Here is a 24,478-nt window from a genome sequence, read left to right on the forward strand (position 1 = left end):
GCTGCTTCTAACAGGAAGTTAGTGGATGGCAAATGCTCTACACTACTTTCGGTTTCCATTCTCCACCATGGTTTAATCCAATATCCTATTGGTGATTTATTTGATTATGATAATGACAAGGGGGATAATAGTAGTTGTCATCATAATGCAATAATGTAAGTATAGATTATATATCATGCTCCTTAGTGTTTATGCGATCTCTTTATTAAACTAAAAATAATGTAAGTAGATAATATCATTCTCCACATCCATCTCAGTGTAATCTGTCCTTTCATGCATTCAACTAAAAATAATTATTTTTGATTAGTGGATATATCATATATTATCATACTCTAAAAGAATTTCAAATTAAACAGGGTATATCTATATATAGGTGAAAAAGCAAATAATTTATATCAATGGACAATGGGAGAAACATATCAAAGATTCGAAATAAGAAAATTAAAATACGAATTATAAAATTATAATTTATTGACAAAGACAAAATTCTGGTAGTGCTTTAGACTGTTGCATCAAGTGGTGGTGGATGACGAGATATGTCATAATCTTTTGACATTCACTATTTTGAATGCCTTTATACCCAAGACAGTGACTCAACCATGAATCTATGGTTAACCTGAGTATTGGTTAGGCTGCTCTTTCGTTTTCTTAATTAATAGTTGCTCTTCTTTTTCTTGGTTTACAGATGTCCTTTTATTCAATAGGAATCTTTTATTTTTTTAAACGCAATTTTGGTTAAGAAAATTAATTTTCTTTTTACTAACAATTGACTAATTATTAGTTAAAAAAATTGATTCTTATTTTTTTTTTTGATAAATAAAAAAGTATTATTAAAGTCAAAATAAAATGAAGAATGATATGAAAAAAGTATCCAACTCAAAACAAGAAGAGAATGATCAAAATCATACAATAAAAATTCATAAATCAACCACGATTTAAGAAAAAAAAAAAGAAACCACCATATCACACTAAACAGCATGACACCGATAATGTGCTACTGCTACTCACATCATAACTCATATTCAACATATGTGTCAACTTACTATGTACATATAAAGCAAAAATAACTATATATTATACAACTCATTTTTGAAGAATCTAAGAACCTTTTTGTAAAGATAGATTGGGTTAAGTGGATGGCAAAGAAAGGATAAAGAAAACATCCAGCTTTGTGAATGGCCGAGGAATGCAATTATTTATTCCATCACAAAAAATAAAAAATAAAAAGGAGAGGGATTCACAAATGCATGGAACTTTGAAAAGGTAGCTTGTAACGTTTTGTCATTGTCCAAATCTAAAGCTTCTGTGCTAGAGCATAACAAGTAATGATAAGGTTTATTGAATTCTTTTTAATATTAAAAGTATTTTTTGTTTTTCTTTTTTAATTTCTTGAGCTGCCATAAATTTTATTTTGGTTCTCCTGAAAATAACTTTTGGCCCAACTATATAGGCTAAACATTATGTTCTCTTCTTTATATTTTTTTGGGGTTTTGGACAAGATCTGTTCCTAATTTGTGGATTGACATTTTACACAAAAAAAAACGTTCCCAATCAAAACCTAAAAACATCAACAACGTTCCAATATTATTTTAATAGTTATCAAAACTCCCCGGCCCAAATATTAACCTTGGGAGCTACCCACCAAAACTGTATAGTGTATAGAAACAGTCATGTGTTATTGTGTTAACCAAGAGAGGGTTGGTGGATCAAATTCGGGTTTAAATATTGGGCTTTGAATTTGTGGGTCAAGTTGTACTTGTCTTTTTTTTTTAATATTTCAATACGGATTTGAGTTTCATTCCTAAGTTTGTTGTTGGTAAACTAAACTTGTAAACCAAAAAAAAAAAAAAAAGTAAACTAAACTTTGACCCCTCCCAAAAGTTATAGATATTGATTTGATCCGCAAAACTATTGGATTGAATTTGAATTCGATCCACACACCACACACTAATAGAATTGAATTACGGATTTTAAACATCGATTCGTATATCTACATATCTGTAAAAATAAATAAATAAATATTTTTTATATTTTATTTCACCTAATAATTATCATATATGTTGTATTATTTTATTTGTATTATTAAAAAAATATGTTAAATAATATTTTAAGAGTAAATATGTGGCATAATCTTCCCATTTTCAGCTAGAGGTCTTGGGTTCGAATCTCATTCTTAACCTTGAAAAAAAAATTTATTGATATTTTTTAATAAAAATAAACTTTTTAAAATATTTTTATATTTTATAGATATATTTGATTTCCGATATGCACATTTGCTAATTGGATCGGATTCAAATTTAAAATCTACGGATCTGATGGTTTTAGTGCGGATCAAATCGAGATTTTGGTCATATCCAATCCGATCCGACCTTATCGACATTCACCCCTAGAAATGAATGCCAAAAAAGGAGAAAGGAACTCTCTTAAACAATGGTAGATGACAAGACTTGATGTTCCAAATTGGTGGTGTACATTAGTTGGTCAACAAATTTGAATCGGATTTTACTAAGTAGACAATGACTTTTGTAAACAATGTAAATAATGGGCTCTAAAATTAGTACAATAAAGTAAAAAAATACTCCACTCCCAAATTATCCCTTAAACCCTAACATTAGGATAACCATTCGAACACCTAATGAATTGAACATCCATCCATGCTTAGTTGTTCATGAGTAAACCAAATTAAAAAAAATAACCATTCAATTAAAAATAATAAACATAATTAGCTGTATACCCATTATCTATTATATATGTCTACCTATACTCTTCCATTTGAATCAGGTGAAGGTGGAGGTGGTTCGTTCTTAAGCACGGTTGCATCATTATCTTCTTGTTTTGATATATCCATCACCTCTGGTTTGCTTTTATATTTCCCATCACTTTGTATATCCTTCAAAGTATCCAACACTTGTACCATTGAAGGCCTCATATCCTTAGAACTCTGCAAGCACCGAAATGCCAACTCTGCAACACCATTGATCATCTTCCTTACCCTCAAATCCGATTCGAATCCAAGGCTTTTGTCTACAATCTCATGCAACGCACCACTCTGAATCTTCTTCATGGCCATGTTCGACAAATTGATCTCATGCCTATGCCTTGTTATGTCAACTGCACGCATTGAAGATATTAGTTCAATCAGCACAACTCCAAAACTGTACACATCGCTTCTATCCGTCAGCTGGTAGTACTCGTGGTACTCCGGATCAACATAACCAGGTGTGCCTTGTGGCGCTGTGGAAATGTGAGTTAAGTGGTTTGGAAATAGTCTTGAGAGTCCAAAATCGGCTACTTTGGCTCTAAAGTGATCATCAAGAAGGATATTATTGGTTTTAACATCTCTGTGGATGATGTCTGAAGCATGAAGATATACCAATGCACTAGCTGTGTCTATAGCAATCTTCATTCTGGTATCCCAACAGAGAGCACCAGATTTCGCTTTCTGTCCGTGGAGATGATCTGCAACTGTTCCGTTCGAAACATATTCGTACACAAGCATTAATTCGCTGCTGTGGCTGGAATTACATCCATACAGTGATACCAGATTTTGGTGGCGCAAGCCTGTTAAGATCTCAACTTCATTCATGAATTGCTCTACTGTCCTGTAATTGTTCTCATACATCTTTTTCACAGCAACAAAACGGCCGTCTCCAAGTTTTCCTGTGAAACATTTGAAACTAATGACTTAAAAAAGCAAGCAATTATGTATTTATAACTCTTTGATCATAAAGGATATTGCTGTGGATACCAAAATATACTTTCCCAAAGCCTCCATCTCCTAGTTCTCTGTCTGGATCAAAGTTGTTTGTGGCCTCTTGAAGTTCTCTATAGGCAAAGAATTGGAGTCCAGAGTATTTTTGATGTCCCTTTTCAGTGTCTTCTAAAAAAGAAGACATGCTGTGAGATGGTACAAATGATACATCTTGAAAATTCTTCTTCCATCTACGGTAATAGAGACTAAAGGCAATGCCTAATATAACTGCACTAAGCACAGCAGCAGCAACTCCTACGAAGAATGAGTTGGATTTTCAATTGATTTGATGTTTATAGGGCTTAGTGAAAATAAATTATTCATAAAGATTGCATTTGTTACCTATGGCAACTTTCTTTTTCCAATTCAATTTACCTGAAACGGTTCAGATAGAGGACAAAGTTTGAATGAGATGAATATTGTCAAATAACTTCATATTGTATACACATACCCCATCAAATTCATTTGCCAATTCAAATTAAGGTTAAGCAGAATACTTTATGGTTGCATAAAAACCCTACTGTTTTAGCAATAGAAAACGTTAGACTTTTTTCTTTTCAAAGAAAAATATCATAGTTAGATATTAGATAATTCAACCTGGTCAAAGTAAAAATTGTCATGCAGTGTGAAAACATAAGGATAAAGGTAGACCATTAAAAGTAAAAAGGTAGCATGGGTCTGCCTCGTCTCCAATCTAAAAAAGCAACAATCTTTATTGGATAGAAACTAACAGCAGAGACTCTGGCTTTTCTCCTCTGAGAACTTCCACAAAAAACAAAATTTATGTAAACAAAAGAAATTAACCATGTAGCTCCGAGGAAGACCTGTACATAAGTTTAGATAGAAAAATGCTAGAAGACCATCAGAATTTATTGTTTTTTTGCCATCATTTTTAACCACCAACTCAATTTCTTTAGTTTAGTAATCCAACAACATACTTTAACTCACATCTTTAAACATTGATGACTAATTGATGGTCAAAAATAATAATTTCTGATGGCCTTCTAACATTCTTCCTCTAGAAAAAACTAGAACAACCGGAGGATAACCATGCTTTATGCTTTCAAGAGGTGTGGTGATAAGTTCTGAGGAAATGAGAGTGGATTATTGGGAATATCAATGGTAAAGTCAACTACTTTCAATATTTCCACATCTTCTATAGTGGCAATACAGATTCATCAAGATTGAGATAGACATAAACTCTTGCACCAAAATCTTTTCTCTAATATAAACCCATTTCTAAAACCATTGTCCGAGTGTCATATATATTCACATGAAGAAAATAAGAAGGTAAGAAGACATACTATGATGATGAGAACAATCCAAAGCATGATTAGTTCCATCAGGGCAATAGCAAGTAAACCGAAACTCATCTTTGGATCCGCATATTCCTTTAGTCGACATGCATCCTATGCATCTTTGAATGTCAAAAGGTGAACTATAATTCACATCAAACACTGCACTCAAGGCTCTATTCAACCCTTCAATTCCATCCTCATTAGCTCTCACTTCCTGTATCGCCTGCACTTCCACATGAACTCCTTGGCAGTTCTGAGCCACCGCCACACCCAAATCCCCATAAAAAGCTCGCTTTTTGGGATCATCCTTGCAAGGGAAAGAGTGTATTGTTTCACTGTTGTTGCCAGCGCAGTCATAGAAGATTGAGACGTTCCTAACGTTTGGCGAGAAGCGAAACATGCTTGTCTCTAAGGAAGTGTTGGTTAAATGAGAAGAGCATTGATCATAGGCAATCCCAGTTCTAACCATTGTTATGTTGCAAGCAGGTTGATCGATATTCAGCACATGAAAAGTCTGTGAGCCAATTTGAATGGAGGTGTTGCGATTAGCGTGGCAGCTGAGCTTGAATTGCTGGCTGATGCCGCAATAGCTTGGCCTGCTCCCTCCCCAGAAAGGATAGTAGATGTTGGCTATTTCTCCGCAGCTGTAAGCCTTGGAGCACGCTGCATATTCACTTTCTTGAGAGATTGAAAGTTTTGCCAAAGTGGCCAAGCATAACAGAGATATAGTGAACATTGATCTAACAAGGTTTTCATGTATTTGCACCGCCATAGATAGAACCTGGAGGAGGAGGAGGAGATGCTGATAATGAAAGATGGAAAGTTTGATAGAATTATTAATTGCTTGCTTTCTTTCTATGCATATGATGATGACTATTCATATGACGTAATATTAGAAGAGTTGTCTATTTGAGATTTGACTTGTGATTATTCAAATCAGGCTTGTTCAAAAAATTATATTATATCGTTGTTATTTATTTTGACTATTTTTATGCAGATAGACATTTTATGATTTATGTATCTGTGGATGCAAAGCTGCCTATATTGTATAACTATATAATAAATCGAAGTGCCACAAGAACAAAATTTGACTTCTGATTTTTATAAATCTCCTAGTTTAGGTCATTAAGTAAATTCTTAATTAGATTGTAGTCATTTCCATCTGTCTCAAATAAATCACTTTGCTACCCATACTGCTTCAAAGTTGCATTCAAACCTTCATGTTGACTTCTTTCGATAGGAATATTTTATTCAAAGGTTTTTCTATTGAAGTTTATCAAAGGAAAATTATCAAATGCTGACTTCAAAAGATAGCGGCAAGCACATTATATTATATTTTATGTTTGTTTTTACATGCAATGGCTCAGATATTTCTATTTATTTTTAGCAATTGAAATCTCAATACCGAATTGATAGAATGTAAGTGAGTTTGGTTTTATTGTTATTATTTGAAGTACTTGATTGTTAAGAAATGACAAATTTTTAGGAATTAAAAAATGGGTATTGTAAAAGTAGTCTAATAGATGGATTATGAGTTATAAAGAGTGGAGTGATATTTGATTTTTTGGGTTGTTGATGATATTGTTAAAGATGATTAAATATTAGTTTATTTTATCTATTTAGTACTTTTTCATTGATGCTCCACTTTATTGTGTTGAACTTTTTGTTTAAAAAAAATAGAAAGTAAAAACTGACCACCAATAATTCAGTAGATAAATTTTTTTAAAAAATACAACATTTAAATTTAACAGAGTAGGATATTTCAACAAGATATAATAAATCATAAATAAGGACAAGCTACTAAGATAAATTGGCCTTTCAATATTACCAAAATACAACATCTATACATTGAGCATCTATACATTGAATACAGTGGATTATGATTTGGACGTAAACCGCAGTAGAGATGCAGCGGTTTACGTTAGGTTGCGTGTGAGAAGAAACTACTACACTCCTCTAGCGATTTCTAATGGAATGCTTAAAAGGCATAACTCGCGGTACCTCTACAGTAGTTTATCAATTTAAAAGTTGGATGAATGATTAGACTTTGTCTATATCAATTTCAGGTTATATCAGTAATAATATCAACTTTAACATCTGATTGTTGTGCCTTGTTTGGAATTTGAATTTATTAGTTTGACAGGTGTTTAAGTACGATTTAGGTTGAGTCTATACTCTGCACATGTTTTTGAATTTTGACACTACACTAGTTAGCCTAAATATGATGAATTCCGCTAGTAAGTCAATGAGAAATCTTAACAATATGTACAATGGGTTGGTTATTTAATCCAATAGAAATAAATAATAAATTCAAAAACTCTCATTCAATTATTTCACATCAAATTTCAAATTTTAAATTTTTAAAAAATTCAGTTAGTTATTTCAAAAAAATAACCATCTGAAATCCTGATTTACTAAAACATTTCACTCCAATACTCTCTTCTTTTTCAACCGGCAGCCACCCCACCTTCATCAATAATCATCTCATTTCACCGTTGCTATTTTGGCTTGCCACACGACACTCACCTTAGTAAAAATAACCATCCACTCAAGGATAAAAATAATCATCCGCATACCTAATGAATTGAACATCTAACATATTTTAATTATATATAACTAAACCCAATCCAATCAAAATAATCATCTATATAAAAATTAAAATAACCATCCACATACATACTAAAATGACCATCCTAAATTGACCATTAAAATAAAAGAAGAAGATGATGAATAAATAGAAGAAACAACTATTGTGGTGAACATAGTTTTAAAGGACTAGGCATGACGAAAGCGGCACTGTTGTGAAGCATAGTGCTCAAATCTGAAAGAAGCTAACCATGCTTGGATTCGAAGAAGAAGAGCATGATGGTATTATCGGTGAGAAGAGGCTTGAAGAAATGGGAGAAAGCGAAGCCGGTTTGGAAGAGAGGCGCGCGAAAAAGTGGTAGCAACGTTAGACTGAGCGTTCAGAGGGCGAGGCGCGTCGGGCTAACCGGCGGAGATGAGGATGGTGTCAGTGGGAGGATGTGGCAGCGTCGGTATGGCCGGCGAAGAATTCAGTGACGCGAGGTGAGAACCAGAGAAGATGACGGTAAGTTTTGAACGTGTATTGAAGGTTACGATAAGATTAGAAATAACCATACGTAGTGTGAATGAGTTTAAATATTAATCCTAATTTTTCAAATTTTAAAATTTAAAATTAAATAATTAATGATCTAATTTTTAATTGTAATTTTTTTTAATCCATTGTACACATTGTAAATAATTAGTATTGGTTCCCAATACTTTCTCAAATATGATATGTTAAACTTGTGTTCATATAAATTAAAAATATTTTTTATTTATCTAAAATGGAACTTAAAGAGGTATATAATGAAGAATTATGTATTGTATACATATCATGCTAACTATCATGAGTTAATTAACTTAATATTCATTCCTTTTGGTGTCGTATTTTAGGTTCATTACAACTTGATGTAAACAAAAGTGGTATAAAAATAATATAAGTTTTCATAAGTAGTATTGTATTAAACTCAGTAAAAAAAAGCATGATATAGTTCATACAAACAATACTAAAATATATAACGACTTCAACCACTCGTACATATGTACTTAATGCATCACAATAAGTCACATAGTAATAAGAATTTTAACCTCTCATTTTTTTTCTTATTTCATTGTACTTTTAGAGAATGAGAATAATTCTTGTCAATTTTTTTTATAGTATTCCAATATAAATTTTATATCAATTTCAAAAAACCAATTTAACTTGTAGCACTCAAACAAAACTCTATTTCCTAAATTTTTGTATGAATTCCATATCATAAGAACTCAACTTCAATTTAAAAGATCGTCTGACTCAGATAATAGAAAAAAAATTCAAACTAAATTCAACGTCAGTATAAATAAAAAATAAAAAAAAAATCAAATTAAATTCAACGTCAGTATAAATGAAAGAAATTAGGCTCGACGAATATGAAAATTTCTATAAATAAATGTATTGAACTTGAAGACTATTTATGTGAAAGGTCTATTTAATAAACAAACTGCTCTATTCAATAAATATGATCGAAAAATATTAAGGTAGTTGTTATGAGTTTATCGAAAAATATTAAGGTAGTTGTTATGAATTTTTATATTGGCAATGACATGATTTTTCAGGGGATATGTAGACAAGTATAAACCACTATAGAGGGAATATGTAGACAGACAAGTATAAACCACTATAGAATTACTACGGTTTACATTTCCACGGTTTACATTTCCATAGAAATGCATTCTTCCATAGAAATGCATTTCGTCTTATTGCTCGGGTTGTGGCAGTCGCCATTTCTCGGCTTAAGTGATAAACTCATCTTTTATGATAATTTTAATTTTAAATTAAAATAAGTGAATTTTATCAATTTATCTTATATTTATTCATTGAAATTACATAATTTTGTGAATTTTTCTTAATTGTCAAAGACACGTTCAAAAGCAATACTGTTCAAAAAATACAACATTTAAACTAAAAATAAGTAGGATATTTTAACAAGATATTTAACCCTGTTCAAAAGCAACAAAATTCCTTTCCTAACAACCTCACTTGTTCAATTCTGACCATTCCTCATACCAACATGGTATTTTTACAAATATATATCAATCGATACTTACGTAGTACCAAGTTGATAGATGAAACCAAACTTTACCAATTGAACAAAGAAAAATAGCATCGGAGAATATATCGCGATGATCTAATTAACATCAAATAATAAGAAATAGAAAATAAATTAAATTCAATCGATACACTAGGCTACACTACTATACAGTGCTGTTGGAATGCTTGCCAGCATGTTAGTCAGATGCAAATGTTCATGTTTGTCTCAGAGGGTAGACTAGAGATCAAAAGATCAGAACAAAAGATGTTAAAATTAGCTAGACACAAAGCAGTTATGGATGTATGGGATTAACTATAGATCAGCTTCAGTGAGTCAGAACTCAAGCTTCTTGCATAAGCCCACCTCAGTATTCGTATTCCTTGGATTGGCTCCTGATTTCAATTTGATAGGTGCACGAGGACAAGTACCAGGGCTGGCACTGAATACCGGCAAAAGCTTAGGAGGCGTCTTACAATAATAAGCAACCTCAGTCTGATTTGAAACAATGACCTCCATAAGATCCTTGCATAAAGAGTCAAAGATCTCTTGATCCGAAAGAGATTCTTCTTCATCATAGGAAGCATCAAGAGAGTGAGAGTGAGGAAAATCAAGTCGCCTAGAAACACCGATATTTAATTCAAGATATTTTTTACCCTGTGGCGCACGCATCAAATGATCAGGACCAGGTGCAAAGGGGTCAAAAACACTGCCTTTAGGTGTTCGAGGGCTACCATTTGAATCAGAGTCCAGTTTGAGTTGTTTCGCTTCTATGGTAAGGGGAGAATGAAGGTGAACGGCAAAGTCTCCATTCTCTCCAAGAGGCTCAGGAGTGATAGGATTAATCTCATCCTGCATTGCATTCTCATAAGTCCAGGCTCCAGCAGCCAAATAATCAAAAAGAAAAGGAAACAGAAGCTACCCCTAACCTAACCCTAGTTCCTAATAGCAGAGGAATCTTACCGGTTTTATATTGGGTTCGCAGAAGGACTCGTGTCTTCTCATCTGCTCCGAGAGTAAAGCCCTGAACAACCAACCAATCGAATATTTTCAATAAAATAAAATGAATGTGGTACAATGGGATCTGAAACAGTTAAAAGATAAGATTTTACCCGAGTTCGGGGTTCTCCTCCTCTGCTTCGTTGTTAGGGTTTGCCGCAACATCTGGGGACTCAGGAGGTGCATCAAACGATAGCTGCATTCTCTCTTCTCTTGGGTTGAAAATCACAGATACACCAACTTACCAAACTGGATCGGTAACACCCTAGAGCAGAAGGTATCAATCAAAGTATGTAGGGAGTCTAAGCTGGAATGGAATTTAGCAAGAACAATGAAACCACTCAGAATAGGATTAGGCAGTTTAGGTGAATATAGCTGAGGTGGCGGGGCTGGACTCGCGGGACTTTCGAAAATGAAGCCCAGGAAAGCCCAATTCTCTCTAGCTGTTAGGGCTTCCTTCAACAATTCAAGAACCCAAAAAAACAATCAAATTTATTAAGGTTGAAACACCTTAAATAAAGTCCAAAAAAAAAACCTTTAAATTAAAGGCAAAATAATTAACTTGGGTTGGTCGAGTGGTGAGTAATCGGCTCACTCATCTGTTTAAATAAGTGTTGGAGTTCGAATCTCGTATTATAGATGCAGTAATTTATCTAGTCATTGGACTAGCAGGTTGAGAGATACCTAGAACAAAAAAAAAAAAAAGCAAAATTACCTTGGATTTTTCATTTTACATTTTAAATTCTATTTTTTTAGCTCTAAATCTTAATTTTAAATTCTGAATTCTCTAAAAATAAAAATTAACAAATAATTTTATATATTTGTTGGAGTTGAGCTAGCAACCAACCATGAATAGTTGAATAGTTGAATACTGAATAAATAGAATGAGTGACCAAATATAAGGAAAAGTGGAGGAAGCTATCATTGGATATAGGTAGGGCGGCATCGGGTAGGGGCGGATTTTTGCTCTATCCGACTCACCCCACCGTATAACAACCCACATGAAATTTGTCCCACTTTTATCGTGGGTAATCAAATGTTGAACCCTAATACGTCCTTGCGGGTATCCGCCCCGTCCCTATCCGTCCTTATAATTACTAAAATTTAATAAATAAAATTAAATTTCAAAATTTATATAACCATTATTACATATATAACATAAATTAAAATAAAAATTTAAATATGATACAATATTATTAATTATTTACTAATTATTTTATATATATTATTTATATTATATATTAAAATTATATATATTATATATATAGCGGGCGGGTATTACCTAAACCCGCTCCGCCCCGCCCCTCTCAAGAATCCACCCCACTAAAAATCCGTCCCAATGTGGGGCAGGTAATTACCCATCTCGAACGGATAGGGGTGGAGTGGGTACCCGCGGCTTCAGGTGGTATTGACATCCTAGATATAGGGGGATATATAGTTTCCTTCCCAGCAGTTCAATCAAAGTTTCTTGGGTTGACTACAAGTAAACTAAACAACGCGTCATTGCAGATGTAGTTTCCTTCTCTTTTATTTATTTCTATGCATGTTTTCCTTGTATCTAAGTACCGGGTAGTCATCATTGGATATGAAGTAGTGAATATATCAGCCTTATGAAGTGGAGGTGTGCCCTTTTTGAGTGCTGCTTTGCGTGCACTACTTCTGATGGATCGACCGAGTTTGATATTAAGTCACAGTTACCAAACTTGGGTTATACTGCACTTGCCAGTGCCTGTCATCATTTTCATCCATCCAAGAATCTTGGAACTAGAGCATATCGCAAGGTGTATCATGGTAAGACGCCAATATTCCTTCAAAAACATAATTACTCTTCTGATTCTTTAACAAAAAACAATCGTGAGTATTTATTTTATATTTTTTCTATATCAAATACACTTTTATATATTTATCTAGTTTAAAACTTATGATAGAAAATTGATTGATAGATACATAGTGTAAAGAATAATTGAGTACACATAAGCTTAAGAATCTCTCTGTAACTTGTTGGTTGATTATTGACTATATTTTATTAGCTACTTGTAAATTGTTATAGGATAATGTCAGAATTTACCTTACTAAAACATTGATTCATTTCTCAATAATAACTTAAAATGCTTTATATATAAGATCATAAAAATGAACTTATCAATCATTAGCTTATCCAGGGAATTGATTGGGTGCTCTTTATTTCATTAGGTATACTAGAAGATTTTCGTGAAGTTGCAATCCAACGCTTATCGGCAAGTGAATTCCAATTCATTGAAAAGCATGTAGAAGGCTGCAGAAGCAGAATCTTAAGTCTTTTGCCGCATAAAAATGTGGTGTCTGTGTATGGGTACAGTTCTAACGGGAAAGAATTCCTGCTAGCACATGAGTACGTTCCAAATGGTGCTCTTCATAATCATCTTCATGGCCAAGGATCAAAGCGTCTCACGTTGCCATGGGATACCCGATTGGATATTGCTATTGATGTTGCCAATGCATTGGCATATCTTCACTCTAATGGCATCCTCCACAGCCAGGTAACATCCCACAATATTCTTCTGGACGAAAACTTAGGTGCAAAAGTTAAGAACTGTCTTGGATCATGGCAACTTGCCAGAGGCCCTTCTGGTTTTGTTTCACATAAAGTCGATACAATCCATGGGAGAATTGGTTATCTGGATCCAGCATTACTACCCATGGTAGAATTTTGTCTTAACTTCAAGAATGACGTATATAGTTTTGGGGTGGTGTTGTGTGAGCTTTTATCATCCAAGCCCTCGTACAAGAAGAGCGAAAACTTGCTAAACATGGAGCTTGCTACTTTCATAATCAGTAGAATTGAAAACAATGCGCTGGAGGAGATATTGGATCCAAGCCTTGGGTTTGAATCAGACCCTGCTGTAAAGCAGATGCTAACTTCTGTGGCAGTGCTAGCATATCAGTGCTTGATTTATGATGTGTCTCTAAGGCCATCCATGGCACAGGTGCTTGAGGGTTTGAAGGGCATCAGAGAACAGAGAAGGGACTTAAATTTGACTGCAGGTGAGGTGAAGGCGCAACGCATAGATAGATTACCACTTTCTTCATGCTTCTAATTCTGGTGTTCAAGTGTTTGCATTCTCTTTATTATTTTTTTTTTTTTGTGATAATTAGATTTCAAGTTCGAAACTCTGACATTGGCGTTTTTCTGGGATTACATGAAGTCACAATTCCAAATCTTTTCTTATGATGTGCTTGCAAAAGCAACTAACCATTTTGAGAATTATGTTGGGAAAGGAGGCTTTGGGACTGTTTACTATGGTAAGAGATGTTGGATATTTAATCTTTAGTTTTTTTTTTTTGTGTTGAAAGCAAATTTTTTATTTCAATTAGGTGTTGAATGGTTGCAACAACACTTTCTCTTTAACTTTATAATTTAGTTTTAAGTTTGAAGAGACATTACTTTATAGTGTAACTTATTTTTACAATTAGAATTACAATTCTGTTCAGGGAAGCTCCCACAAGGATATGAGGTAGCAATCAAACGTTTCCATGAAAAGAAGGAGAAGACAAGAAAGCAATTCACGACAGAAGTTGAGATCCTAAGTCTGATGCGCCATCAGAATCTGGTCTCGCTGTATGGCCGCAGTTCTGATGACAGTGATGAACTCCTGTTAGTTTACGAGTATGTCTCCAACGGTTCTCTATCGACCTATCTCCATAGAAATTCTGGAAACAAACTACCATGGGCTACCAGATTAAATATTGCCATTGAGACTGCTTCTGCACTAGCCTATCTTCACCATTCTGGTATAATTCACCGCGATGTCAAACCCAGCAACATTCTCTTGGACAAGAATCTAAGTGCCAAAGTTGCAGATTTCGGCCTGGCGCGGTTTCTTCCACTTGGGGATCTTGATTTTGTTACTCATGTTTCTACTGCTCCAGTAGGAACCCCTGCTTATATAGATCCTGAGTACTTTGAATTCAATAAGGTGAGTGATAAAAGCGACGTATATAGCTATGGCATGGTTTTGTTTCAGCTCATATCATCCATGCCTTCCACTGTAAGTCAGGGGCCGCAGCTTTTTACTTTGGCTAACTTTGCAATGGGAAAGATCTTGAACAATGAGTTGGAAGAGCTTGTGGATCCAAGTCTTGGTTTCCACTCGGACAATAGTGTTATGGAAACTATAACTGCAGTGGCAGAGTTGGCATTTCAGTGTGTGCAGCATCCTAAAGAATTCAGGCCATCAATGAAGCAGGTCTTAGAGACTTTGGAGGGCATAAAGCAAGGCTCTTGGGGGTTCAACCAGATAACATAAACATACTGTCTTATTAATTCAGGAGAACTATCTTGGTTTATCAAGCATAGAAATTTAATGTCTTTATCCAATTCTTAGGAATATGAACTATTAGTTTGATTATGAATTGTAAGACCTTTTTTTATGAGCTTTAATTGGAAGTCATAGAAAACAGATGGTTAATTCTAATTTCTCGCTTGCTTGCTATCCACTGACAAGAGTAATTCCAGAGGGTAGGAGACTCTCGTTTTGTATAAGAGTAAAAAATTTCTTCAATTCAATTTTGAGAGACCAAGAGGTGATTTCTCAAACCATCTCTTCTCTTTAAGATATAATTATGCTAATGTCAAAATTTTATTAATTTTCTATTAAAGTGATATTGTCTTTTTAAGATAAAATCAATTTTATTATATTTTTTAATTTTAATTTTAAATCAATTCATTCTATATAAATATCAAAAATAATATTTTAAAATCATTCTATTAGAATTGTTCTAAATTAACACAATCAAACTCTTAATTTTCCAAAGTAAATTATTTTTTATTTTCAAAAGATAATTTGAATAGTAAATGTTGAGTTAAAAAATTAACTAACATATATGATGATGACAAACATTAAATTATTAGGCTAATTATCCAATTAGTTTTAATTGTTTTTGGTTGAGTGTTGCACGCCAAATATCATTATTGTAGCAGCCCAATATAAAACAAATGAAATCATGTTGGTGGGCTGATAATACAAACGAAGCCAAAAAGAAAACAAAGCCAAAGAAATCAAACGGGTTGCTTAATGGATATCCGATCCAAGCCCGTCAGCAAGCAAATCCCTCCAAGTTGCTTCTTTCATAGCAACGTTCACTTTTTCCTGTCTTGGTCAGAAATCAGAGAAGTAAGAGAGAGATTAGTTCCTAGGCTATTCACAGAAGAAGAAAGAAAGAGAAGGTTAAGTAAGAAAGGTTGAAGTCTAATCACCCATATCAATCTGTATCAAGAAGAGGTCAGAAGCTAAAGGTGATTTTATTTCCTTCTACATGCATCTTATTTTTTTTCTTCATCTTCAACTTTCTGTCACTCCATATTGGGATACATGGGAAAGATGATGTATGTTCAACACTACTGTGCATCCACGGTCACAAGTATATCTTGGGGACCAAGTTGGTTTTCAATGTCTGAGATAGGGTTTTACCATTGGAAACATTTGTTTATGATGTCCTGTGGCTTTCGATCAACAAGAGAATGTCAGAACCAAAGTTCCTATTTTGAGGATTAATGGAAAAAGTGAGAGGCTCTGTTGGTGAAGCACACAGCTCAAGGGTTGACCTAGGAAAGAGCAACTGAGCAACATGCAAGGAGATACAAAAGAAGATTTCTCACCATTCAGAAGGACAAGGAGAGATAACCAGTGTTCTTGAGGTGTATGTTCTGAGAAGAGCTCTCTGAAGAAGTTCATCTACTTTGACAGTACTTCCTAGTCAAAGGAGCATTCTGCCAGAATGAAGAACTGAATCAGAGGCTAGAAAATCTGGTTTATCACATAGCAAAGAGGCTGTTGAAGAGTCAATCTCCTTCATGTTTAGCATATTGTAATTTACTTTTCAATGTTTATCTTTCTGTAATTTCTTGAGGTAAAAGGCTGAATGAGTGAGTTATTGAAAGAGCCAAAAGAGAAAAAGACAGAGAGATACACATGAGTGAAAAGTCTAGAGTTATTTTAAATTTCTTTAGGTAAAGTCTGTGTCTTGTATCTTGTACCTATGAAGTATCTCTTTCTTAGTTGGGTGAGCACTAAGAATGAATAGTTAGGTATTAGCATAACCAAGTCAAGTTAGGTTAGAACTTGAGTGTGGAAGGATTGTGTCAATCCTGTGAAATTGGTATATGTAATACTTTAACTATAGTGGAAATTTTACCACTGTTGTAGTGGAGACTGGACGTAGGTTGAATTGTACAAAAGCAACCGAACCAGGATACATGATGGTGTCAGCTTCTCTCTTCCATGCTCTGTTCTGTTTTCTAATATTCATGAGACAAAATGAAATTGTCTCATAAATTTTTCTGCTCCTGAGTTCAAACAGACTCTGATTGCAAGTTGTTTTAAAAGGGTTATTTCAGTAACTTAAAAGAAGGTCATAGATTCAACCCCCTTCTTTAAGCCTTCTATAACCTTCAGTAAATTACTCTTATATGTTTTTTATTATATTATTATTATTATTAGTGTATTAATAGATACTAATATAACTTTTTTAATAAATATGAATAATAATAACAAATTTAAGATTAGATAGAACAGTAACTATATTATATTACAACCAAAAATAATGGATTGGACTCCTTGACGAATATTAAGGATAAATAGGTTATTGACCTTTTGGCCCACAAATGTTTAAATCTTTGAGTATTTGAAAATATATTTAAATTTATAATTTTTTCAAAACCTAGACACATTGATTCTTCTATTTACTTGGGTGTGTCAGATCCAATAAAAAAAATCAAACGTGACTTCCGTTGTACTAACCTGACTGATATACGAATGCATATGTACGAGAGTTTTTAAAATAGAATAAATTAGACCCAGAAATCAATATGTCCAGATTTTGAAAAAGTCAGAGACTTAAATGTATTTTTAAATTCTCGAGAATTTAAATATCTGCAGGTCAAAAATGTGAGTTTTTTTAATTTTAATATGTAATAAGTGTTAGTGTATAACATGGTTATGGGGGTATAGGGTATTTCACCAGACTGTGATGGCTGCGCCAAGCAAATTGAACGGTCTGATGAGGGGAGTGTAATTGGACGGTCCGATTACAGCAATCGGATGGTACACAAATCGGACCATCTGATTTACGTACTGATGTCCACGTGGTGCGCATGCAGCGGGATCCTAGGATTGGCTTCGTTGCTTTCTATACCTTCGAATGTCACCCCCTTCCAGCATCTATCACTCTCTCTCTCATACTCTCCCAAACGGCTTGCTCCCCCGATCCTATATTACTATTTTCATTTTCAACCATTGTTGGACCACAAAACAGCAAAAAAAAATAAAAAAATAAAAACAATGCCCAAAAAACCAAAAGTAAAAGAAGTGAATCTGTCAAAACTTTACATTGTTAATTATTTTAAGCATTTAAATTATGTAAATTTTTATTTTATAATATTTTAATTTAATAAAAACAGTAGTAATAATATTAGATTTTAGTAAAAATATTATAGTAGTACTAATTAGAAATTAGATATGTATGTATGCTATTATTATTATTATTAAGTGTTAAAAATAGTAAATAAAATATAATTAATTTATAAAATTTGTGAATAATTATTGAGCTAAATGTTATTATAAATGTAGTGTTTAGATATTTAATTAGGATTAACAACTTATTATTATTATTATTATTATTATTATTATTATTATTATTATTATTATTATTATGTGTTGGAATGAAATTTTAATTAATATATTTTTTTACTTGTATTGTACTAGAAGTAGAAGTATGAATTTAAGGTAGTTTAAGTTAAATAAAAAAAAATATGAATTTAATAAATTATTTATAATTATTAATAATTGAATTTAACATAATTTAGTGTAATTTAGACAATAAATTAGTAACACTAAATTTAAAATATAAATTTAATATATTATTTATGATTGTTAATAACGTTGGTTTTTAAATAATAATAATAATAATAATAATAATAATAATAATAATAATAATGTTAGAGGTTATATAAAAAATATATATCAATTTTATAAATAATTTATTATTAAAATTATTCTGGTTATATAAATAGGAAATGAATAATAATTATTTTTGCAAAATAAATAGATTTTAGAGGTGCTGTTGTAAAAGGCACATATATGGATTTTATAAATAATTTGTGATTACTAAAGTTATTTTGGTTATATAAATAGGAAATGAATAATAGCTGTTATTATAACATAAATAGATTTTAGACGTTAGAAAATATATTTTTAATATATGTAAAATAAGGGTTAAATACTTTTTTCGTTCCTAACATCTTGCGTGAAAATTAAAATCGTTTCCGACCTTTTTTCTTATTAAAATCATTCTCAACGTTACTGAACGTTTTAAAATCATCATTTTTCAAATTTTTGGACTAAATTACCCTTTATCATCATCTCTCTCTTTTGCTCTCCTCTGTTTACCTCCTCGGCTCCTCCCTCCTCCCTCTTCCCTGCTCCTCTCTCTCCACCCAAATCTTCAACAACAACAACTTTTTTTTTATTTCAAAAAATTAAACAAAGCTAACGCAGCATCAACAACAATATATTCAGATTCCACTTAAATCTTCAACAGTAACAACTATTTTTTTTATTTTCAAAAAAATAAGCAAAGCTAACACAGAATTAACAACGACAATATATTTAGATTCAAATATCCGTCAACAACAATAACACCAATTCAAATTCAAGACAGAAAATTCAAGAGAGAAGAACGTAGAAAAGAGAGAAGAGGGGAACTCAGAGAAGAGGGGTGGTGTTGCTGTCGTCCATCGCCGTCACAGTTGAGGGAAAGAGGAGGAACGATGGTGCGGGAAGTTACTGTTGCTGGCGCTGTCGCAGCTGTGGCTGAGGATAGGAACGACAGTGATGGAGAACGACGTGATGGCGACAGCCAGAGCTGAAATGACGCCGTTGAAGTCGATGCTGACATGGTTGTCGTTGAGGGCTATGGAGAGACCGGGATTGCCGAGAAAGTGGTCGTCGTGGGAGATGAGGAAGGTGAGGCCAACGTCAATGGAGGAAGGGTTGATGTTGGTGATGGAGAGAGAGAAGAAGGTGGAAAAGGAGGCAGAGATGGTACGGTGGCGGAAAGAGAGAGAAGAAGAATTGGGGTTATGGTTGGGAGGGGGTTCCGAAGAAAGGGGTAGGAGGAAAGGTAGGAAGAAGGGGATCGGAGGGAAGAAAGGGAAGAGATACGGAGACGGGGGTGGGGGTTTGGGGGGGGGGTGTTTTTGTTTTTTAATATTATTTTTATTAATTTTAAGGGTAATTTGGTCAAGAAAATAAAATTGAAGTAGAAAAGGACGATTTTATAACGTTTTGTAACTTTGAGGATGATTTTAATAAGAAAAAAAAGATGGGGACGATTTTGATTTGACCTCAGATCTTAGGGACGAAAAAAGTACTTATTAATTATTGTTATAAGCTAATAAATATGAATGTAGTTAATAATATAATTGTTAATATAATTATATTATACTGATAGTTAAAATGAAAATGTGATATTATAGGGTTCACGGATGTTGACATGTGACCACTTAATGCCGTCGGATTTGTACAACCAAATTGTTGAGAGGCATTTACGGAAGACTGGTTTTTATCACGTTTCTCATATTGGAGTCATTCAATGTCAGTCAGCAATGATTAATGCTCTAATCGAGAAATAGCGGCTTGAGACTCACACATTTCATTTTCCGGTTGGTGAGTGTGCTGTGACATTCAAGGATGTGGCGATATTTCTTGGTCTGCCGACAAATGATCTTTCGGTTACAGGACCGATCATGAGTAGTTTTGAGACCTTAGAGGCCAAATGCTTGCACTAGTTTTGGATTGCACCAAGGAAGAGGGATTGTAGAAAAAGTTTCATAAAGTTGATGTGGTTTAGGGGTTTGAAAGATGGCTTAGTCTTGATTGATGATATTCACATTCAGAGGTACGTAAAGTGTCACATAATGTTATTATTTGGGACAATTCTGTTTGGAGACAAGTCGGGTGCAGCGGTACACTGAAAATTTCTGCCATTGCTCTGTAACTTTGCTGGGATCATACAATTTAGTTGGGGATAGGCATGTTTTGCGCACTTGTATAGATCATTGTGTAGGGCAACTCGTGTCAACTGCAAGGAGATGGATGGCCCACTAACACTTTTGTTTACTTGGGTTTGGATCCGTCTACCATTTCTTGCACCGATTTTCGGCAATCCCCAAGTGTTTCCGATTGCAAACAGGTAAAATAAATTACTGTATACCTTGAACAAGTGTAGGAAATTGTATTTTATTTCTGACAAGATTAGTTAACTAAGAAATCGTCTGACGGCAGGTGGTATAACTGGGATCGTGAAAACTGGCCTTCCAGATTTCATTCTCTTGCTCACTATAGGAGGTTGTTGGATGATCTGCAAGAAGGACATGTATGTTGTAAAAAATTGGTACCTGCTTTTATTTGGTCAATGAATTATTTGTTATGTAATCATTTTATATTTTCGATGTGTCCAGTTTGTTTGGCATGCTTATGGCGTTGAACGCATTGAGCCAGACATGATTCTTTTAGACATCTGTCAGCATTTGGTTATTTGGAGTGTCACGGTAGACATCCAGCTTCGAATGGTCTTGAGAAATAGTAGATCTGATACAAGTGTAACTACCATTATACCTCCTTATCTCCCAACAATACTTCTTCTGCATTTTGGTAACCCTGATCAGCCAATCACAACCTGCGCCATATTGTGTACATTTAGCATAGAATGTCATCAATTCCAACTCATACACCCGATAGTCTACATCTCTACAGATGGTATAATCTTTCATTGCCTTGATTACTGCCTCCCTCGAACTGAATTCCATTCCCACTATAAATTCACCATCTACCACAACAGGAAGTTCTGCTACAATTACACCGCAAAATATATATTTTCATAAATAATTATTAAATATATATCTTAACAGTTAAAATTTTTCTATACATTATAAATAATAAATCATTTATTGTCTACACAATAAATTAAATATAAAAAAAAGAATCAAATGCTACTTAATAAATAAATAAATAACTATACAAAGATACAATTTAATAAATTAAAAAAACATACATAAACAATTGATAAATATACTTTAATATATATAATTATAGTCTATATTTTAACTATTTTACCTATATAAAGAACTACTAAATATAATCTATAATAAAGAACTATTAACTAATAAAGTAATCAAATGCTATTTAACAAATTATAATCCACATATCACATATGTTACTCATCTTACCTATTTGATCTACAATATCAAACTATCATACAGCTATCTTTCTTTACATACCTGCATTCATATATTGAGAAAATTCTGGTGCATGCATAATCTCCAAATCCAACGACCGCATAAAAGAAGGTTCCTCAAACGGATGCTAGTTTGCTAGTGCATTTGCAACCTCTGCACATCTGCGTTCATAGTGCCATCAGTTTCATCTTCGTCTTAACCTGGACCAACGATCTCATAGTTATTTTTAAATTCTTCCTCGCTATCACTACTATAATCTTCCAATTCAATATTTCGGTCCGTTTCAGATTACTCAAACTCAATATACAGCTTGATGAACGACATTCGGTAGCAATTTTCAATATACATTGAAAACATTTCATGTATACTCGCTTCATCCGTCACATATTTAGTTTGAAATTGAACAAACCCACCAAACACAGATAAATGATACCTGTACAAAATATACGATACTCTCCTAGATATTTGAGAATCTATCTTCTCACAAATCACACCTTTTAATTCCTCAAATGACAATGTGAACGGAATAACATCTAATAGATTCTCACATACAAATTGAACTCTTTCATATGTTTGTAATAAAATCTATCCATAATAATATATTTTTAACATAACTCTATCATCCATGATAATATACGTATATAAAATACTCTCAATCTCACTATTATTTTTTCTGAAAGAATGGAGAAGAAGAACGAGAGGAGAGGAAGAACATGACTTCCTAAGATTTGAAGCATGCGATGAAAAAGAAGAAGCGAAGAGTTTTGGAAAATTTAGTTTATATACAAACAAATAAATAGGACGGTCCAACCGCTTGCTGTCATTTCAAATTTTTTTACAGAATACAAATCGGACCGTTCGATTAGTGTTCTCTCAAATTAAAAATTTTTCTTAGGTTAGAAATCGGTAAGTCCGATTTCGATTCGCCACAAATTTTGCTCCACACAAATCAGACCGTTGTTCGATTTGTGTTCCTCTCTCTGTGCAAAGAAATTGGACGGTCTGATTTCCTTCCCTTAATTCAAAAAAGCAATACTGTCATAACAGTGCATATCTCTCCAAAATTCCATAACCCAGCGTAACACACCTGTGATCCTCGAAACACAACTGTGCGCTCTACCAACCCTTTGAACCTCCCTGAACACAACAAAACAGTATTGCTTCAGCCATATCTCAAATCCACTTAATATATTATACAAAAGTACTCAAAAGCACAATTAAAGTCGAACTTACCAGTATCTGAGGTTTTGCCGAAGGGCCACAGGAAGCCTCCATTGACATCCATTTTCAGCTTGACGGCACTGCATATGGTACTTTAACCGGTCCGATTCGATAACCCGGTACTCAGCACTCCTGCGAATACTGTAGTTCTTCACACCCTGAAGCACTGCCTCTCGGCTTTTGAACTTGTGGCCGACCCGAAACTCTAGCCCACCGTCTAGGTTGTAACCCTCTTCACCCGTGTTAGAAAACGGAATCCTCTCATGCATGGTGTCTAGATCCAGACTGTGATAGTGACTTGACATCGCTGATAGCGTCAGAATTGGGTGAGGTGGAGGCAGCACATGGCGCGCCATAGTCTGGGCAGGCGTCTCTGGCACAAACTCATCCTCATCGCCACCTTTGAAAGAATCACTGTCCGTGCTATCCACCACGTAATCTCTGTCCGACTCCTCCTCGCCCTCCTCCGCCTCATCCACTGGAATGGCGACATGAATGGGCGGTGGTGCGAGAGGTCGATCGTCCTGTATATAGGTCGAGTGTATAGAACCACCACGATCACTATCTCCCACCTCGGCGGAAAGCTCCATTACCTGTTCTGCCATGATCTTCCCATGGATGTCGAACATCAGTCGCACATGCTCGTCCCCTTGAAGTCGGAATAGTCGAAACCGGAATACGCCGTTATCTATGGGTGCTAGCAACCTGTACCCCACCCTTCCGATATCCCTCACTGCTATACCACCAAACTTGCTCAATATCAAACTTTTCAAATCTGACAACGTATTCACAAGCTGAGTTCGAAACAATATCGGATCCTCGTACTCAAATATCACCCCGTTGTCGTCATTTCTCATACGACAATTGGGATAAACAAGCACAATTATGTATACACTGTTACCGGCCATTGTACACTTGTTTTCGTGAGAAAAATGAGATCGAAAAAAGGATAGTGAATGTTTGTGGAGAATACCAATGATTACACATCCTTTTATAACCACAGCGAATTTGTCTTCTTTTATTTCGTTTACACTGTAAACGAGATATACACGTGTCATGCTGACGTGTTGTATCTTGTTTACAGTATAAACGATGTAATTAAAAAATTTAAATCGATAATTAATTTTAAAATTATTTATTTCGATAATTATTATATTTATTTTATTTATTAAAATAAAAAATTCTGTGATCCTCGTATAAAAAAAATTAGCGTCAAAACGTATTTGTCATTTTTCTTTTATTTTAAATTACAAAAAAAAAGAAGAAAGGAAACGGGAAACTATATTGTGCGTGAGGGAGC

At 33.9% G+C, this 24,478-nt stretch overlaps 4 protein-coding genes across 4 annotated transcripts; 1 reads left to right on the forward strand and 3 right to left on the reverse strand.

Moving 5' to 3' along the window:
- Positions 1 to 2,658: 2,658 nt before the first annotated feature.
- LOC107632076 (LEAF RUST 10 DISEASE-RESISTANCE LOCUS RECEPTOR-LIKE PROTEIN KINASE-like 1.2) lies at positions 2,659 to 5,877 on the reverse strand. The gene is made up of 4 exons (XM_016335711.3): positions 5,056 to 5,877; positions 4,094 to 4,126; positions 3,749 to 4,006; positions 2,659 to 3,660 (listed from the first exon to the last, which is right to left on the reverse strand). Exons 1-4 carry the CDS (start codon positions 5,819 to 5,821, stop codon positions 2,759 to 2,761), a joined length of 1,959 nt encoding a protein of 652 aa, XP_016191197.2. The 5' UTR covers positions 5,822 to 5,877; the 3' UTR covers positions 2,659 to 2,758.
- Positions 5,878 to 9,709: 3,832 nt separating this feature from the next.
- On the reverse strand, positions 9,710 to 11,026 carry LOC107634818 (uncharacterized). Its single transcript, XM_016338231.3, has 3 exons — positions 10,796 to 11,026; positions 10,647 to 10,707; positions 9,710 to 10,535 (listed from the first exon to the last, which is right to left on the reverse strand). Exons 1-3 carry the CDS (start codon positions 10,882 to 10,884, stop codon positions 10,020 to 10,022), a joined length of 666 nt encoding a protein of 221 aa, XP_016193717.1. The 5' UTR covers positions 10,885 to 11,026; the 3' UTR covers positions 9,710 to 10,019.
- A 537-nt stretch (positions 11,027 to 11,563) lies between these two features.
- On the forward strand, positions 11,564 to 15,136 carry LOC107634816 (uncharacterized). The gene is made up of 5 exons (XM_016338229.3): positions 11,564 to 11,616; positions 12,109 to 12,473; positions 12,876 to 13,706; positions 13,818 to 13,964; positions 14,154 to 15,136. The coding sequence occupies exons 2-5, from the start codon at positions 12,293 to 12,295 to the stop codon at positions 14,966 to 14,968; spliced, it is 1,974 nt and encodes a 657-aa protein (XP_016193715.1). The 5' UTR covers positions 11,564 to 11,616; positions 12,109 to 12,292; the 3' UTR covers positions 14,969 to 15,136.
- A 6,095-nt stretch (positions 15,137 to 21,231) lies between these two features.
- LOC107634014 (uncharacterized) lies at positions 21,232 to 23,807 on the reverse strand. Its single transcript, XM_016337596.2, has 3 exons — positions 23,191 to 23,807; positions 23,045 to 23,094; positions 21,232 to 21,569 (listed from the first exon to the last, which is right to left on the reverse strand). Exons 1-3 carry the CDS (start codon positions 23,805 to 23,807, stop codon positions 21,232 to 21,234), a joined length of 1,005 nt encoding a protein of 334 aa, XP_016193082.2.
- Positions 23,808 to 24,478: the final 671 nt, after the last annotated feature.

The sequence above is a fragment of the Arachis ipaensis genome, chromosome B3 (assembly GCF_059453495.1).
Source record: "Arachis ipaensis isolate K30076 ecotype BB chromosome B3, ASM5945349v1, whole genome shotgun sequence".
NCBI classification, from domain to species: Eukaryota; Viridiplantae; Streptophyta; class Magnoliopsida; order Fabales; family Fabaceae; genus Arachis; species Arachis ipaensis.

Bases quoted from the DNA above. Each gene is read 5' to 3' on its own strand.
- LOC107634818 (XM_016338231.3), bottom strand. From the start codon at position 10,884: ATGCAGCTATCGTTTGATGCACCTCCTGAGTCCCCAGATGTTGCGGCA. The intron at 10,708-10,795 runs GTAAAATCTTAT...TTGGTTGTTCAG, and splicing joins GAGGAGAACCCCGAACTCGG to GGCTTTACTCTCGGAGCAGA. The intron at 10,536-10,646 runs GTAAGATTCCTC...AATGCAATGCAG, and splicing joins GCGAACCCAATATAAAACCG to GATGAGATTAATCCTATCAC.
- LOC107634014 (XM_016337596.2), bottom strand. From the start codon at position 23,807: ATGTTCGACATCCATGGGAAGATCATGGCAGAACAGGTAATGGAGCTT. The intron at 23,095-23,190 runs GTAAGTTCGACT...TGTTGTGTTCAG, and splicing joins CGGCAAAACCTCAGATACTG to GGAGGTTCAAAGGGTTGGTA. The intron at 21,570-23,044 runs GTGTGTTACGCT...GTGTAATTGTAG, and splicing joins TTGTGTTTCGAGGATCACAG to CAGAACTTCCTGTTGTGGTA.
- LOC107634816 (XM_016338229.3), top strand. From the start codon at position 12,293: ATGAAGTGGAGGTGTGCCCTTTTTGAGTGCTGCTTTGCGTGCACTACT. The intron at 12,474-12,875 runs GTAAGACGCCAA...TTATTTCATTAG, and splicing joins ATATCGCAAGGTGTATCATG to GTATACTAGAAGATTTTCGT. The intron at 13,707-13,817 runs GTGAGGTGAAGG...TGTGATAATTAG, and splicing joins GGACTTAAATTTGACTGCAG to ATTTCAAGTTCGAAACTCTG.
- LOC107632076 (XM_016335711.3), bottom strand. From the start codon at position 5,821: ATGGCGGTGCAAATACATGAAAACCTTGTTAGATCAATGTTCACTATA. The intron at 4,127-5,055 runs GTATGTCTTCTT...GAACCGTTTCAG, and splicing joins GGATTGTTCTCATCATCATA to GTAAATTGAATTGGAAAAAG. The intron at 4,007-4,093 runs GTAACAAATGCA...CATTCTTCGTAG, and splicing joins GAAAAAGAAAGTTGCCATAG to GAGTTGCTGCTGCTGTGCTT.